General features: G+C 40.6%; 1 protein-coding gene across 3 annotated transcripts in view; it reads left to right on the top strand.

The window, feature by feature from the left end:
• Positions 1 to 598: 598 nt before the first annotated feature.
• LOC124049371 (disco-interacting protein 2 homolog C-like) overlaps positions 599 to 18,032 on the top strand; it is a 51,351-nt gene continuing 33,917 nt past the window's right edge. For 2 of the 3 annotated variants that reach the window (XM_046370915.1, XM_046370914.1), the window contains exons 1-4: positions 599 to 925; positions 14,757 to 14,828; positions 15,470 to 15,574; positions 16,435 to 16,560. In XM_046370915.1, coding sequence (XP_046226871.1) covers positions 847 to 925; positions 14,757 to 14,828; positions 15,470 to 15,574; positions 16,435 to 16,560 — 382 coding nt within the window. In that variant the 5' untranslated portion in view covers positions 599 to 846. The remainder of the gene's footprint in view (positions 926 to 14,756; positions 14,829 to 15,469; positions 15,575 to 16,434; positions 16,561 to 18,032) is intronic. The other variant, XM_046370916.1, reaches the window with a different exon arrangement.

The raw sequence follows: 18,032 nt of genomic DNA, 5'->3' as shown, positions 1-18,032 counted from the left end.
CATATCTGTGCAAAAATGAACTCAAACCGCAGAGGAAGCAAGATTTGTGACCAAATTCATTAGTAGAACATATTGGCCTCCCTGCTCAGAGATTGTCGTAGTTGAAAGGATCTGATAAGATTCTCTTTTCTTGCATGCATTAGTATTTGCACCGTTAGATTGTATTTAAGCTAAATGAGAAGGTATTGAGATTGTAATCTGAGAAAATTGTGGTGCTGATGGATGCCACAGGTTTTGGCTGACATCTTTACAGGTAGTCCCAGTCAAAGTCGAAAACTTTGATTTTGGGGAAAACGAAATTATTTTAAAACAATTAAACTCGTGGTTAAATATGTGAAGTTATTAAAAACAGATTTGTGCTTCAGGTGTGACCGCCACTCTGAGCTATAGGTGTGGTTTCTCGCCGCCCCCTGCTGGCGATGACCGGAACGACCGCCTCCCTTCACTCCCTCCTCCGTAGAGTCACGTGACACCAGCGGCAAGAAGCTGCAAACGGCGCTGACTGTGGGGCTGCGCGAGCCTCATCATCATCATCTCTACCGCCACCACCACAACCACCGCAAAGGCAGCGTAGAGAGCCGACTGAGCAACTGGGGTCTTTAACGATTTGAGAAGCTGGCGCCATGGCGGGCCTCCGTTAAAACGAGACTGAGATTTATCCTCTTTGTTCTCCCTCGACGCCTCGTAGTCCTTACGCGCCTCCGCCGAGGAGGGGCCGCCGAGGAGAAGCTCTCCTTTTCCGAACGGAGGAGGAGGCAGGAGTAGTAGTAGCAGCAGCAGCAGCGGCGGCGGCGGCGGAGGTGGCAGCAGTTAAACCAGGGAGGTCTTTTCTACGGTACAAGCCGAATGGCGGACCGTGAGGCGTCGCCGATACCGTTGGAGATCCGAGCCCGGCTGGCGGAGCTGGAGCTGGAGCTGTCAGAAGGTAAGGAATTAATTAAATTGGGGCGAAAAGGCGCAAGCCTCCTCCCCCCTCCTCCTCCTATTTTGCCTCGTTATCCCGTTATCTCATCACCACCACCATCATCATCATCTACATTCACACCGGGAGCCTTCCTACTAACGGAATCTAACCGTTCATTCCTGCGGCCCCCCTCCTCCTCCTCCTTCTCTCGTCCCCTCCCGCTCCTCCCATCCCATCACCCAGATGTTTGTCAGCCTGAGACCGGCCTGGCCAGCTCTCTGAAGCTGGGAAAGGATGAGGGCAGAGCGGGAACACACTGCGTGCTTCGGTCGCTGCTCTTTGTCTCGGCTGTCGTGCAGTTTAAAAAAAACAAAACACCCGACCGGCACGTTCTCCCGTTTTGGGTCCAAAAAACAACCCGTTGTTTGACCTTGAGATGTTGACACAATCAGCCAAGCCTACCTGTGTATCAGAGTGTGTGTGTGTGTGTGTGGTCTGGTTTAATAATAGCATTGCGATGCAACGCTGCGTGACAGAGCAGCACAGAGGGGCAGTTGGACTTTTGATGTCCGTGATCTCAGCCTGCTGCCTCTGTGTTTTTGGGCCTGTAGAGCAGCAGCTGAGGATGAGGAGGATGCTGGGGAATATTTTTCACGCCACCCCCCCACCCCTCCACTACCACCACTTACACTGGCACAACAAACTCTCTTTCTAACGGCCATTCAGTCTCAATCACAGCAATCCACTCTGCTCTTATTTCAACACAACCTCAGATAAGAACGTTTCTGCCTTATATAATGGGGATGGCATATTTTATTCATACAGGCTTGGGAAGGCCTACATTGTGAGGGAGGAAGCCTAGATACACGTTGGATGTGAGCCATTCTGTTGCCTGAAATGCCTATTTGTTATGGATAAATGTGTGCTGGTGTAAAGGTGTGTATGGGAGATGTTCAGATTTGTGTATTTGTCATTCATCGGAGCACACAAGGGTTAATTATGCTGCTTTGCTTTGCAGCAAAAATAAGACTTTGTGCAGCTGAAGGTGAAGATGTTGATTCAGTTTTACTCGTCATATCACTTTTGTCAGGTCTGCAAAACTGCAGTGAAACCTGCCTCACCTGCAGTGATGTGCAGTTTAAAGTACTGTGCCAGGCTCTCCGGGATGGTGCAGAATAACTGTTTAAGCGTAGAAATAATCTGGCAAATGCTGAATTATTTCGCATGAAAAGTGTCACAATCAGGAATCTGAGGCTTTAATCTGAAAACTTCAGTGTAAACCTTTGAAGTCCCTGAAAGAAGTCAGACTTCGATACATCAAACTGTCTGTTTTCCTTCTGATCAGCCTCATCATTCATAAAAGCCTTTATCTTCTCTCACTGCAGTGACACACACACGCACAGACACACGCACACCGTGAGGTAAAACTGTGGCAGCTGCAGGCCTACTGGAGCTCCTAATCCAGCGGAGAGTGTTTATCAGAGCAGAACCTGCTGCTGGCAGATGTTATTAATGATGGATACGGCAGGAGGAAAGTGGAAACGTCACGCCTGAACGTCAGACAGCATGAAACACTCCAAACATTCAGGTGTGTGTGTTTCTTGGACCGGTATGGTTACTGGAGGATCACAGTGGGATGAAGCCTGAGTTAGTGTGTATGTCTGTCGCTGGTGTTCACCGAAAACAGAGGGTGAGAGCTTGCCTGCTGTTGGTTTGTGTGTTGATCACTTGGGGAGAGTGTGTGGCTTTGCGTATGTGTGTGTGTAGACATCACAAAGTAAGAGCATGGTGTGCACAAGATGAGGCTGTACTGCATATCATCTTTTCAAAGCGGCTTGACATTGGAAGGGAAAAAGAAGCACTTAAATTTGCTTTTTAAGTTTTACTTGTTTTATATTAGTCTAGACTGTTTTGCTGAATAATTAATTGATTGTCTAGTTGCTACAGTGTCACAAAATAGTGGGAAAAAAATGCCCTTTGCAAGTTCCCACACTCGCATTGATGTGTTCAAAGAGCTTTATTGCTCATGTCATGTTATTTTGCATGACAGGCAGTCCTGAACACAGAGATAAAGAGTTCAGTGCTGAGACAGTTAACTAAGTGAATGTATAACAATTTTGAACTTCAGTTGATCGTTTAAGTTATTGGGTCAAGGAAAATTCACAATTTCCAGTTTCTCATGTGAGTAGTTGCAGATTTTCTTGCTTTTTATGATAGCATCATTTTGGATTATCGATCAAACAAAACGAGTAATTTAAAGCCGTCACCTTGAGCTCTGTGAGATCGTAGTTGACATTTCACACTATTGCTGGACAATTAAGGACCAACAACTAATCTCGGAATAGAGGAAACTATTTGCAGCTGAATCTGTAATGGAAATAACTGTTGTTACGGTTCTTATTTAGTTTACAATAATATACAACAAAACACAAAATCTTCACTTTTCAGAGGGGATTAAGCAATTCAGTAAGCAACTTTGCTGAATAATTTCTTCCCTGTTGCTGTGTCAGTGATTTTCTTGATTTAAATAGCATCCTGAAAACATGCAAAAAGAAGATATTTTAACAAGCCTTATGATCTGAATCAGATTTGGCAGCAGATTTGCACATTCTAGAAACTAGATATGGATGGTTTAGTGGTTCACTCAGTAAATCATCTTTTGAATTCCCCATTTGAGATAAACAGCGTTTTGAACACATGCAAAGTGAAGATCAAGATGCTATATTAGAAAAGCAGTAAATTTGCATGTTTGAGAAGTCCAAACGAGAGAATATTAAAATCTTTGGCTTTGGAAATTAAACTATTAATTGATCATCAAATAGATTGACTGACTATTCATCCCAGCAGCAGTACAAACAATTCACAGGAGAAAGTTTGGGGCAGTTGAAAGAATCCCAAAGTTCATTAAAAAAGACAAAAACAAAACAGCCTCTTCTTCAAAATGACTACTGTCAGGGGGGTAAAAAAAAGTATTCTAACAAAGTTTTGAATTGCATTAATCTCTGCTTTCAAATCAGCAGAGTGTTTGAGGACACTGAGCCATCGCTGTTATTGAAATTCAAAGTAATGAACCTCAGGCAACAATTTCCTGTCAGATTTGATGGGTCACGTTGTGGGATGAAACTTTTTAGTCTTCGTCTTTGAGAAGACAAACTGGCGCTCCACCTGTTTATTAGATAAACTCAGCAATCAGTCGAGCTAAGCTTCTCTCCCGCTCCCTTGCTTAGTGTCGCCTAAATCACATCATTTCTGCCGTATTACTGTGACCTCCAGGCATTAAGGCGCTGTTCTGGAGAGTTTTGAACCATTTAGCTGGCACTCTTATGCACACTGACTTGCAGATCGGGAAAAACAGAGCTGTCGATGGAGTCACTGGACAACAGCTAGGGGAAAATCTGGGAACTTTTGGTCATGCGAAGTTCTCTTTAACTGCAAAACTGACCTGATGGTTCTGGATCTGTCTGAGTGAACAAACTCCAGTGCTGAACTGTCCAGCAGACTGTGAAGTAACCATTGTAGTCTTACATTATAAAGCTGTAGTATTCTTCCCATGCTTTTGGTATGTTTAATGTGCCTGGGAGATTTTTTCTATTATTATTATGCCGTTTAGAAGCTTAAGCAGGGTTTGTATGAGTTGTCTTTTCTAATGACTTTAAACTTTCAACTGTCTGACCAGGAGAAACAAAGAGAAACGAGGGATTGTCCTCACATGCATATTTAATCAACAAAGTGCTGCGCAGGTGTGAAACTGACAGCACATTTCTCTCCTCTGTTAAATATTTCACATCATATCAAAGCTTTTGTTTTTTTTCCCTGTATGGAATATTTATTAAGACTCACTTGAAGGTGCTTGTGGTGGTCCATCTCCAGAATCTTGCAGATTTGCTAAAATGCTATACTGCAGAGTCTGTATTTCCCCATTAACTCTCTGGCAGGCCTAGTTTCTTTGTTTGTGCATACATACGACAATGTACACCTGTGGCCTAAAGCAGTGCATTTCAGGTCAGTGTACCCTTGTTTTTCTGTATCTGCATTGCCTAATGCTACAGAGTAATCACCATCCTTGCTGGGGGTGTTCACGAATAAGGTATTCTTATTTATTCTGTGTTGTGTAATGAAGTTGTTGGGGGGGTTGGGCTGCACTGTCACATCTGAGAGGCAGGGTATATCCTGAACTGGTCACCAGTCAATCACAGGGCTGACACACAAAGACAGACAACCACACACGTACACACTCACACCTAGGGGCAATGTAGAGTAGCCGGTGTAGAATAGCTGGGTAGCATGTTTTTGGTATTGTGGGAGGAAGCCGGAGTACCCGGAGAAAAACCACGCAGTCCCAGGGAGGACATGCAAACTCCCCACAGACCCTCTTACTGTGATGCGAATAATGATGATGAAATAAATGACTGGGAAATATAATGTGAAGCTGTGTTAAGAGAAAGAGTACATACAGTGTACTAAGTAAGTGCGTAATTAAGAGAATGTCTCCACTCCACAGAATCAATACGGATTTCATTTAGTGGTATTCTATTCTTTTAAAGCATCAAAACATTCAGTGGATATGTAGATTTATTTTACCTCCCATCCAATACCTCGTTTTTGGGGCTGATGAGATGATGATGAACTGAACTTTCGTTCGATGACGTTTGTTCTGGTTTCTGTTCTCCGTGCTCCAGTCAGCACCAGATAAATGTGGAGGTTTGATACCCGCCCTGACGGTCAATAACAAAAGCTAAATTTGACAGAACAAGACACTGAACAAAAGCCATGTGTTTCCGGTTAAAAATCGGAAGGAAACCAGTGACAGCTCAGTGAGGGGTGCGTTGGTGTGTTATCAAAATAGAACAGTTGTCAGTCATTTGTTGGAAACGTCCGTCTCCATGGGATGCCTGTTGAGCTTCATTACGCAGCAGAGAAGAGAGGTAAACTGTGGGCTGGATCTGTGGGTATGTGAAACATCATGTTCTGCATTACGTTAAAATACTAAAGCATTAGTGTTTGACACATTTAGTTGATTTCTAATATTGTAAACTGTATTAATTAAGTGTAAATTCTTTGCTAAAAAAACACAGAATAATCAGAAATAGATTTCTTTCCTAATGTAACCCAACTTATAAGAACACTAAATAACATGTTTCCATTACTGACCGAAAGTTGGCAAACAGCAGACTTACAGAAGCATTGGTTTGCCTCTGTTCCCTCCCTTCCTGTGGCAGCATGTTATTATCAATAATACAAACAGTAGAGTCTGATTAATACGGTGTCGTTGCGTCAGGTAGCCCATTAGAGTAGAGCTGTCACAGGTAAATGTCATCACCAGAAAGAGTTTCGAAATTTGAGGTTCACGTTAAGTTGTTAAACACAGCTGTTTTTTGAATTTTAATACCACCCTCTAATACATATATACCTCATATACATTTTCATAAACAAATGATCAGTGATCAACAATGACCCCCCAAACTCATCAGCTTTGCAAATTATTTACTGTTTTCATTTTTTTTTTTATCTTTTGATCACGTCTTCTATAAGGCTGCTGCTGTGCTGTTAGAAGTAGAAAACACTGCTGTGCTCCAACTCCTGCTTTTCCAGATACTGCAGCTAACAACTGGTAACCATTAACGAGTCTATAAAACCTAGAAAAATAATCGAAAATCAGTTTCAAAGAACCTAAAGCTGTGTCATATGCCGTATAATGTCATATATTCAACCAACCATCCCAAGCCAAATTTTTAATTAAATCTATCGTTCTGATTATGGTGACGCCTGTAAGTGAAAATCAAGAAATTTGTTTCAAGAAAGTTGTGAAGTGCAGGAACAGGTTTTCTCTGTTTATTTGTGGGATTCTGTCTGTTTGAATTTGATAGCTAAACCTTGAAATTATATCAAAGTGAAGAGTGGGAGAGCTGGAGAGAGAGGTGTCACTAGAGCTGAAACAGTGAAGGGATTAGGTGTTTTGCTGAAAATTAAGTCTATATTTGATAATTGACTAATTATTAGTGTCATTTTTTGAGTAAAAACACCAAGCATTTTGCTTGTTTTAGCTTCACAAAACAAAGAGCTGCTTGTAGCACTGCATTATGGGATTATTTTCATTACCCTGAATTATTGATGAATGGTTTACTCAGTTTACTCAATGTGCTAAAGATAACGATAAAAATAATGACAATTACGCTTCTCAGGTTATCAGAACCAACAGTTTTGTAATCAAACTGCTTATTTTTCTTGGAAAAAAAGCAACTTTAGCAATTATAAGATGAAAAATGACTTAAATGATTATTTGATGATTTATTCATCTAAGTTTTATGTTGCTCGACTAGTTGCTCACAGCAAACTGGCTGTATTTTTCATCGATTAGAAAATTGATTGTTTTTAGTGTATGGAACTTTAAAGACTGTAGTGCAATAACTGTAGATGTGCATTTGTTACATTTAGTAGTGCTAATTAGTGATAGTAAAGCTGTAACTGTGAGTTGATTAATTGATTAGTCGATTGTTGACAATAATTGTCTGATTAACTGTGGTGTAAGTCATTTGGCAACCTAAAAAGCCACCACATTATGAAAGTTTCCAGATTTTCTTTGTTTTGCATGATTATATACTGAATATATACATGTTTTGAACTGGTGGTCAAATGAGAGACATCTGACATCGTCATCTTGGACAGCTTTAAATGGCAAATGAATTGAAAAAGTAAATGAAAGAATAACTGATGGTGTGGACCCTGAGTGTTTCCACTGGTGGCATCTTAACCCACTGATCCATCAGGATGCCCTGGTTTTCTGTTGTTGTGGATGTACACAGTTGCCACTTCCACTGTGTGCGTGCGTGTGTGATACCTGTGCGTGTGTGGCCTCTGGTGCTATTGTGGACACGTGTTGTGGAGCCAGTGAATATTCCACAGTCCACACGGGTCCCTGCATGTGAGTGTGACAGCCCAAGGTCCCAGCACATAACACATGATTCAAACCACCCCGACCCTACCCCACCTCTCTCTCTCTCTCTCTCTCTCTGTGTGTGTGTGTCTGTGTGTGAGCGGCTGCTGAAGGTAGATTTGGTTACCATGGTGGCATGGTGGGTGGACTGTCTGTTTATGATGATGTGCTAAGGAAGAGAAAGTGGGGGATCAAATAAAAGCAGGATACTGAGGAATAAGACAGATTTTCTCTCAACTGCATATGACAAGAAAGGCATGTAAGAGCTCATTTTTGTGATTATATGGATCAGAAGGAGAGTTTGGTACCACTTCATGTGTCCTGAAAGTTTTCAATGTCCCAGAGAAATGGGAGAAATTCATGTCAGATATTATCTTTGTTTAAAAACAGTTCAGGGAGACTGCTAATCCTGTGCATCACCTACCCAAAGTGTCAGTGTGTTTGACAGCCCGGGAATGATTAGCTATGTTTCTCTTAAGAAAATACATTTCAAACTGTGCTTGTGTTCACTGCAGGCAAAACAATTCTTTGCCTTGCATTACTCATGCAAGTTTGACCACAGGATCATTTGTGTTTATTCACCCCAAACATTTCCTCTGCAGTCAGCAGTCAACAAGGACAAAGAGAGACTAATTACAGTAGCCTACATTAGGCAGCGGCACACTGTCTCAGACAGATTGAGAAATGAGAGTGAAGTTAATCTTTTTAATCCCAAAGGGTCCCAAAAAAGGTACCTTCTCCAAATCCCCAGCTCTGTCTCTGGCTCTCCCCTCCAGAGCTTCTCCGCTTTCAGCAGCTGAGCAACAGCTCTGTTCACTGAAGTTGAATATTTTCAACCTTTGCATTGGCTTCACTTGATATAATTGTGCCACTTAAAAAAATTTGCTTCGTGATGTATGGTGTGAATTATTTTCATCAGACACTGTGACAGGAGAGATTTCAATAAGTCGAACGGATGTTTCCAGTACTAGCATGGAAAGTACCAGATAATGGAAACCGATCAAAAGTCTCCTTGATATTCATCTGAATATCTTTTATATTTAGACTGTTAGTTATAGACTAAACAATTAATCAGTTGATTGGCGAAAAACCACCTATCGACTAATTAATAGTAAAAATAACTACTGGTTGTAGTCCGTTGACGTTACGTGTCTGAATTAATTCTGTTGTCTGATGTTTTAGTTTTCTTTGCAACATTATGTCCACATATTTCCAAGGCTGCATATCTTTGCAGTATTTTTACTAATGCTGATACGATGCCTAAATTTCTGTACACTGCTTGTTGGAGGCTTAACTCTGAGAAACAGAAACGTATTTTCATTTGACAATAGAAGTCAAAATTCTCAAAAGTTTTATTCAGACCAATGTCATGGCCAATCAGAACAGCTATTGGATGCAAGTTTGACAGTTTTTGATACTCTGTACCATAACACTTGTCCATTGACACCAAGTCATAATGTTGTATTTTCTGGTTTTCTTGGACTTCTGTGATGAATATTTGGGTTTTGGACTACTGTGCAAAAAACAATCCACATGCAGACATTAACTTGTGCTTTAGGAAATTGTACTGAAGAACATCTGATGTTGGAAATTGTACTTCAGGATAAAGCTGTGGTGAAAATGGATCAAAAATCAAGGCTGATTTGTTAAATACAGACAGTATCACAGGTTTGTGGTGAGCCAGCCAAAATGAGCTTTCATGAGTTTTTTCTGCACAGCTGAAAACTCAGACCTTTTAGCCATACAATCTCAGCAGGAGGAAAAACTCCAATCAGGAGTCGGCTGTTATTGATTCTCTCTCAGCTGTGTGCTATTAAAACAGCCGAGTGACAGAGAGCAGGGAGAAGTAGGAGTGAGGAGAAGGAGCAAAGTAATTAGGCTGCCAATACAGACTGGCATGACACACGCACACTCACACAAACAGAAATGCACACACCTAGACACGCACAAACATATGCACTCACCCTGGCAGGTATCATTAGCCCACTTCTCACATCTGATGCTCTAAATCCAAGATGGCCGTCATGGGCCTTCTCCAGGAGAACCGTTGCTAGGCAACTCCCTCCCTGCTCTGCAGCGCTGCAAGTGGAAGATGGCGTCTCCCTGTGGACCGTGCGTGTGTGTGTGTGAGTGAAAGAGAGAGAGAGAGAGAGAGAGAGGGAGGGAGAAGAAGAAGCAGGAATGTTATGCTGCAGTTGATTTGAGAAAAGACTCAAAAGGCTCAACATAGCACACACATGCACACACAAACACACACACACAGAGCAGCACCGATGAGCAGATTGGACCCAGATGTTCTGGCCATCCTCCACGGTCAGATTGTGAAATGCAGACTCTTGTCGTTCCCTTTCTGTCTGTCTGTCTGTATGACTGTCTGTCTGTCTTCTGATTTGTGAAAGCATTGATATTTGACACTTGTTCTTTTCTTTCCTTCCATCTGTTTTTTCACATTTCATTCACTCCTCTCTCAGTGAAACACTCCCACTTCACAAACACCACAACTCTGCAGCAGATTTGCTTCCATATTTTCTTTTTTGTTTGTAAAGTCATAAATTTGTAACAGTTTTGTTTGGGTTTTGAAGAAAATGGCCAGGTTGGAGTAAATGTTTTGGTAACACAGTGTGCTTGGTAGAGATTTGTGATCTAGATATGTGGCCCAGAGACTTCCCCAAGCATATTTTGTTCATGAAGATGAACCAAAGATGATTCTTTCTTTAGGAAATATCTCTTTTGGAAATTAGACCTTGAACATTGCAGTAGCCAATTGTCAATATTTGTTTGCAGCCATAATTTGTTTGTACGCATAGGGCACAGCTGCAACTGTGCCCCCAAGCCATGCACCAAAAAAAATTGTCACCACTCAGGTGTGATAATTTCACTTATTTCAGATGAAACAACAATTTCAAATAAGCATAACATAAGCAACAACAAATTAAACTGGTGATTAAAATTTTTTTGAGAGAAGCTGGTAGTTATTGTATGTTAACATTTATGACTTGTTATAATAGAATTTTTTTTCAGATAATTTTATCCACTTTTTTGTGATGTGGGATAGTATTCCACTGTTTTCAAATTCCATTAAAAACACATTATTGGGTCACCTCTTCGTTCCCTTGAACACGCACATCAGAGTTTATTTTCCCACCCACATTATCCTACTGTACCAAATATTCAATAGAGCAGCAAATATGGATTAATCCACTGCTGAAAATAGTCCCCACAAATCCACTATTTCTACCTGTTTGCTGAAAAGTACATGTGACCATTTGTTTTACATAATCACTGAGGATTCTTTTAAAAATTGAGCTACATATTTCCGACTGTTTATTAAAATATTAAGTCTTTAGCAGGAAAGCCTCGAGAAACAGACTAGCACATTACTGCTTTTGTCTTTTTCAGAAAAATATACAAGATGTCCAACCCTTTTCTTTGTTTGTGTCTTAAAATGTACTTTGCTGTAACATTATTAGTAGACTGTGAAACTTCCATCTTTCTTAAACAAGTGGATCTTATTTTCAGTCATTCACTCTGAGTAGGATTTCTCAGAGTGATGCTTCTCATTGTGTGGTAGGATGCACATCTGTCAGCTGTCTAGTTTATAGCTTATTATCGCACCAGCATGTTCACATGCCTGCTCTTGTTTTGATGAATTTTTTTCATTGCATCTGATTTGGCTTTCTATCATTGGAAAGTTAAATATTTTTGTGGCAGTCAAATGAGAATCAATAATTAGAGTTTAGCAGCAGTTTAACAGCATTCAGTGGGGGCAAACGAGAAGGTATTAGCTCACATTAGCCCTGCCACAAGCCTGGGGTGCTTTGATTGACAGGTGGTTGTTGCTAAGGGGAATATCAATGGTTGCCTAGGTGGCAAAAAAACCCCCTCTGGGTTTACAATGAGCTTCTCTGTGGCTGGCCCTCCACACTGACCTTTGTCTGTCCATTTGCCAAACTCTGCTATTGTCACTTTATTGGTCATTCTCAGTTTTGTCTTCATATAAAACTTCTGCTGATGCTGTAATTCCATTTCTTATGTAAAATAACCTTGGGAATATATTTTCATTTTATGATTAATGTAAAACAACAAGTTTTCAACTTGTGGCTTAGCTCATGAATGTGCTTTGTGTCTAGTTGGCCTTTCTGGGAAAGACTTGTGGGTCAGAGGGTGATTGATTGCTTTGAGCATAGAGGAAGAACAGGGGAGTTAGCATAAGCAACAACAGTTACCTTGGTGCTTCTAAACAAGAAGCCACTTTCACAAACATAAACATTATCAACAAATGTTACTTAAAACCAACATATTCCTACTAAAATAGTTAGAAAATGAACAGATAAATTAATTGTTCAGATGTAAAATATATAGACACCTAGCAGACAGTGTTAGCTTGTAAACAGTCGTATAGCTTTTTCTAAATATTATGCTACATTCATGTCATATGGGAGTAACTCTAATGAATTACCACTTTTTCACTTTTAATACCATTTGTAGTTGTAGTTGTAGTTCCGATTTGGCAGCATTTAATATTAAGTGCCTGAATAAGCAGACAACTTGGATGCCCTCTGTCATTATTATTTGTATAGTCCATTTTTACAAGAAGTTTGTATCAAAGGGCTTTACATAACATCATAGCAACATCCTCTGCCCTTCGACCCTCACATCGACTAAGGAAAAACTCCCAGAAAAACCTCTAACAAGGAAAAAATGGGAGAAACCTCAGGGTGAGCAACAGAGGAGGGATCCCTCACCCAGGACGGGCAGACGTGCAATGGATGTTGTACAGGCAGGAAAGCAGTTAACAACATGAGATATGGGATAAGTAGTACCGCAACCTGTAAATTGCGAGGTTTTTATCGGAACCAACATTAACCTTTTCAGCAGTTTGAGTTGCAGTAGCTCTTCTGTTGGATCGGACAACACAGGCCAGCCTTTGCTCCCCATGTGCATCGATGAGTCTTGGCTGCCCATGTTGCCAGTTCTCTTGTTCTCCTTCCTTGGACCACTTTTAGTAGGTCCTGACTGCTGCAGACTGGGAGCATCCCACAAGAGCTGCAGTTTTGGAGATGCTGTGAGTCTGGCTATCACAATTTAGTTCTTGTCAAAGACGCTCAAATCCTCACGCTTGCCTTTTTTTTTCTGCTTACAACACATCAACTTCAATGAAAAAATGTTCATTTACTGCCTAATATATCCCACTCACTGCCGGGTGCATCTGTAACAAGATGATCAATGTTAATAACTTCACCTGTCAGTGTCGGTGATAACGTTATGGGTGATCGGTGTAGATCAGAGAACCATGTGATATCAGCAATAACAAAAGCAGCACTTCTGTGTGAAAGTAATAAGCATTTGATTCACAGGTGCAGATATTGTACAGTACTTGTATTGATCTTTTATTGCGAAATTAATCATTACACATGTTCATACAGCAAGCAGCTGTAATAATCAGATAGTGATCCAGAGTTTTCAGACTGTGAGAGGAAGGTTGAAGACTTGAGCAATGTGCTGTACAGTTTGATCCATAACCCATATGGGTCAGCTGACAAGAAAATATTTGGAGGGTAAATATCTGGAGGGTCAATAAGTAACAAGGCAGAGCTTCAAGTGTGGTATTAATAATCATTTGTGTGAAAGAGAGACAGAAAATGATTAAGACAGAATGTCTTTAGTGAAGGGTTACAGCGTTTGGAATATTATTTGGCAGAAGTCTTCTCTCTGCTGTGGGTTAAAAAGGAGAAGAGAGCAGCGTGGTCAGCACCTTGTGTGTGACAGTTGTGTGTAAAAAAAAAATGCATAAAGCTATTGGTCTCGGTTCGGGTGGTTAATTTGCGCACATTTTTGAGGATTGGGCGGCACAGATTGGCTCTCATAACAGCTTCGGCAGGTGCAGGTATTAAAAACCCAGACCCGCGGATCACTGTCCAACAAACATCAAAATAAATATGGAGAGGAGAAAACGTGAGCATGCTGTAATCAGAGTAGCCGTAATCTTTCATGGCTTTAGTGCAGATTGAACTTTCATTTTACAGTATACCAGCTGATGCAGTCTGTGTCTGTGTTAGGACAGAGTTAGTGAACTGGGGAAACTGAATAGCAATTAACGCAGCTGTCTCATTAACATGACAGCTTCAAGGAGGGAGAAAGAATTACCTGAATCTGCTGTGTAGTTAACGTTATCTATGGAACGCTTTGTTTTCAAGAGAGCAGAACAGTTCAGAGTCTTGGAAACTTCAGAGGGTTTGTCCAATCACAGATGACTCTTTCTTTTCTTTCTTTCATGTCTTAATGTCCTTCCGTTACTTCATCTGTAATCAAGATGTGCTGCCATCGTTTTTCTTTTCTGGTTGTGTGATCAGTATTTCTTCCATTGTTATTACCATGGATACTAGCCTGACTTTCCAACTCATCTCGGGTGGCCAGTGAGATTATAGGCTTTACAACGGTGTTTTCACTAGATGAGTTGAAAAACAAAAAAATGCTCTTTGTTTTCTCATTATTATAATAATATTTAAACTATCATATGACCCTACGAAGCTTCATATATGAGACCAGTTGCAGGTGCAGGTTGACTGCTGATCAGTCTGTACAAACCCCTTATAACCTCTCTATATTTAAATTTTTCATTTCCATCATCATTCATCACATCATTTATTTATATTTTATGTTGTTTCACTTATGTTTTACATTTTTTTATCTTAATGAACAGCCTAGACAGAGACATTAAAAGACTGGGAGAGACAGAAGAGGTTGGGTGACTCATGCAGATTCAAACTGAGGGCAATATGCTCAAATGCTTCAAGTTAAACAAAACAAAAAAAAAGCTACAATAAAATTTGTTCCGCTAAATTATTTTATGACTAGATTAGTCCACACCGCCGTCACTGGCTCTCTCACTCTCTATCTATCTCTATTTGTTTGCAGGGGACATCACTCAGAAGGGTTATGAGAAGAAGAGACTCAAGCTGATCAGGGCATATGTTCCACATGCTGGAGGTAATTTAGCAACCTCTGACCTCCCCACACACCTCTGACCCCCCCTCTCCTCGAGCTAAAATATTCCCATACCACCACTAGGACATCGATCTGGTATCATGACAAATGCAGTTGCGATGATACTCTACCCTATCGATTCAGTCTTCAGCCGCCGCCATTAGTGAATGTAGGTTAAGACTCCCCAGAGCTCAGCCTGGGCCTGCTGCTCTCAAGCTGAATGTGCTGCAGTTGCTCGCTGCCTCCAAACGCACAGGTCCCCCCACTGGATTCACTGCAACTAAAACACAAGCATCGGTCGCACAACTTGGGTTATTATTTATCATTTATCAGAGGGATTTAACTTTAACAAAATACTTGAGGGATATTCTGTCTTGGAGCAACAGTACAGCTACCACATTATTATGATTTTATTTTGTGTTATTTTTCAGTTATTTTGTTTTATGAAGTCAGAAAAATATAATTTTTCTGCTGATTCAAATCATCTCCATGTTTGTTTTTTCTTTTATTTTTTTGCACTATATTTTGTATTTGCGTTTGTCAAACGTGTATGTGCATGTGTGTATGTGCGTGTGTGTCTGTGTATATATATATACATATATATGTGTGTGTCTGTCTGCCTGCTTGTCTGCTTGCTTCTGTAGGTATGGAAGGGCCCATGTCTCATCGGCCCCCACTTGGCCCTCCCACTGCTGCCCGTTTCCACCGGCGACGAACCTCCGGTACAAGAGATGAACGTTACCGCTCAGGTACACAAGTTAACAACCACATCACCGCTATGAATATGCTGTGAAGTTGCTAAATTACACATAAAATGACAAAACTTCCCTCCTCATTTATCAGCAATGCGTATGTGTTTGACTGATACAAGCCATCCGGTGGTTGCAATTCTCAAGTCTACTTCTTGCTTTGTAAATAAAGACATTCAAACTTAGTGTCCCCAGTCTGTAATAACATAAGATAAGATGGGCCAGTATCAGTCCCGCAGTGAGGATTTTCTTTATAATATTCAGTATTGGGATTATTCTCTCATACTTGACAAGGCTCCCCTAGAGCCACAGGAGTGTTTTTTTTTTTTTTTAACAGATGTTAATGTTATTACAAATACTTGCTCCACAGATTTCAAAGTGTTGATGCTAGTCCATTGTTAATGACCAAATTAGCTTATGTGACGTGGAATAAACCAGTATTCTACCCTGTAATTGGTTAATTTGATTTAAAATTTAGACTTCCTACTATTATGTATACGTAATTAAGGTTTTGTTAAATTTAAGAAATAAGAAAATCCATTGCATCACTGTTAGTAAGCCCTGCTGAGATTCCACTTAAACTTCTCATGTGTGCGTTAGCTTGCTAAAAATTGAATAGTCTTTGCCTTCAACTACATTGATATTTCACTTTTGCCACTAAGGTAACACAGTACATAATACATAAACTCATATTCTACTCTTTCCACTGAAATCAGCTCTGCTTCCGTAGCAGAAAATTGATTACAAAATCAAATCTTCATGCAAAAAGCACAAAAATAGTTCAGTTCAGTAAATCAATGAACGCAGCCAGGAAAATTTTCTTCTCTGCCTTTGTGTGAATAAATCTCTCTCTCTGTCAGATGTCCACACTGAGGCGGTGCAGGCCGTGTTGGCACGACATGTGGAGAGGAAGGTGGCTGTGCCAATGCCCTCTAAGAGACGTTCGCTGGTGGTGCAGACCTCCATGGATGCATACACACCTCCAGGTGACGAGACACATACCAAAACACACACCTGCACTCCTCCTCCACACACCACAAACTCATGACCATCGTCTTTTTAAAGGCGGGGTCAGCGTTTCTGGAGAAAGACTGTTGAACTCGACAGCCAAAGAAATAGATCCTTGCCTTTAGCGCTCTTTCAGGAGCTACGTCCCCAAATTCACAAACACACAGCTTACATGCAGCAGAGAGGATGAGACGGATACTCAGAGCCAGATACTCACAACTCTCCTGTTATTATAGTTAACCTCACCGCAAAAGCACATCACAGCAAACCTGAAAATAAGCTGCATGTGTGTGCGGGTGAGTTATTCCACATTATGTGACTCACAAATCACAAACATTTGTAAATGGGACAAAACAACTCTGACCAGCACTAATGTGGCCCACCTGTCAAGCAGAAACAGAGCAAACTCTGCTTCTGTCTTCATGCCTTTCGGCTCTTTGAGGTCTCCACTGTTGGATAGCCTCAGTGATGTTAATGCGGCTCTTTGCCCTTGCCTGATCACAAACAGAACCAGGGCTGTGTACAAACACCAGATTTTTTTTTTATTCATTGCACTCCCAGGATAAGCAGCTGGCTGACTGTCAGGATATGCTGAATGCTGAATATTTGCTGAATTTGACAAACAGTGTATTGGATTAGAATCTGACTCCACCTTTAAGCGAGTTAGACTCTTGTTGAGCCAAGAAGTAAAATTGTTTGTGTTTGGAGGGAAAGATGATTTAAAGACGTACAGATATTTCAGTTCAATGGTAGGTTTTATTGTAATTCTTTAAAGTAATTGTGTGATTTAAAAAAATGCTTGGAAAGTGAAAAAGGTACACACAGACATGTGTACACACACACCACACACTGGTTATCTCAGCTGAACTGGGTTGTACTAAGCCTAAAATGTGACCCCAGAGAGGCTTCCCTGTGCCCAGACAGGATTATGTTGTAATGCTGTGTTCTCAGACTTTTTTTTTTTATTCTGGCAGGGCAACACACTCATTTTACTAAAAACTGCAAACATACACATTTCCCTAAGGCATGCACAACCACTGACAGGTTTACAGTAAAAATAAACCACTGACAGCTGTAATGTTAGTCAACTACTATAAATGTTTCCAAACAGGAAACATGCTGATTATTAGCTATTTTTTTTTTTTTTGTAGACTCGGTAACTACAAGAAGGTGGCTGAAATGGGCTGGTGAAGTTGACCTTTACCTCAAGTATGAGCGCATTAGATTGAACATAATTGGAGTTGATAACATAATTTAGGTGTTGATTGAATTCTGATTAAGGAAATGTAATAACTTTGTTCTCCGGTAATTTGCTTATTAACCTCTGAGAAAACTCTTAAGTGAACCTGACATCTTTCCAAAGCTTCACCGAACTCATGAATTCAAGTTACAGACTATTTTTACAACATTGTAACGACACAGACTGTTTAAATAAAAATGTTGAGTGAAT

This window comes from Scatophagus argus, chromosome 18 (genome assembly GCF_020382885.2).
Source record: "Scatophagus argus isolate fScaArg1 chromosome 18, fScaArg1.pri, whole genome shotgun sequence".
Classification (NCBI taxonomy): Eukaryota; Metazoa; Chordata; class Actinopteri; family Scatophagidae; genus Scatophagus; species Scatophagus argus.
Note: the sequence above shows the minus strand (reverse complement) of the source record. Positions and strands in the feature narration are given on the sequence as shown.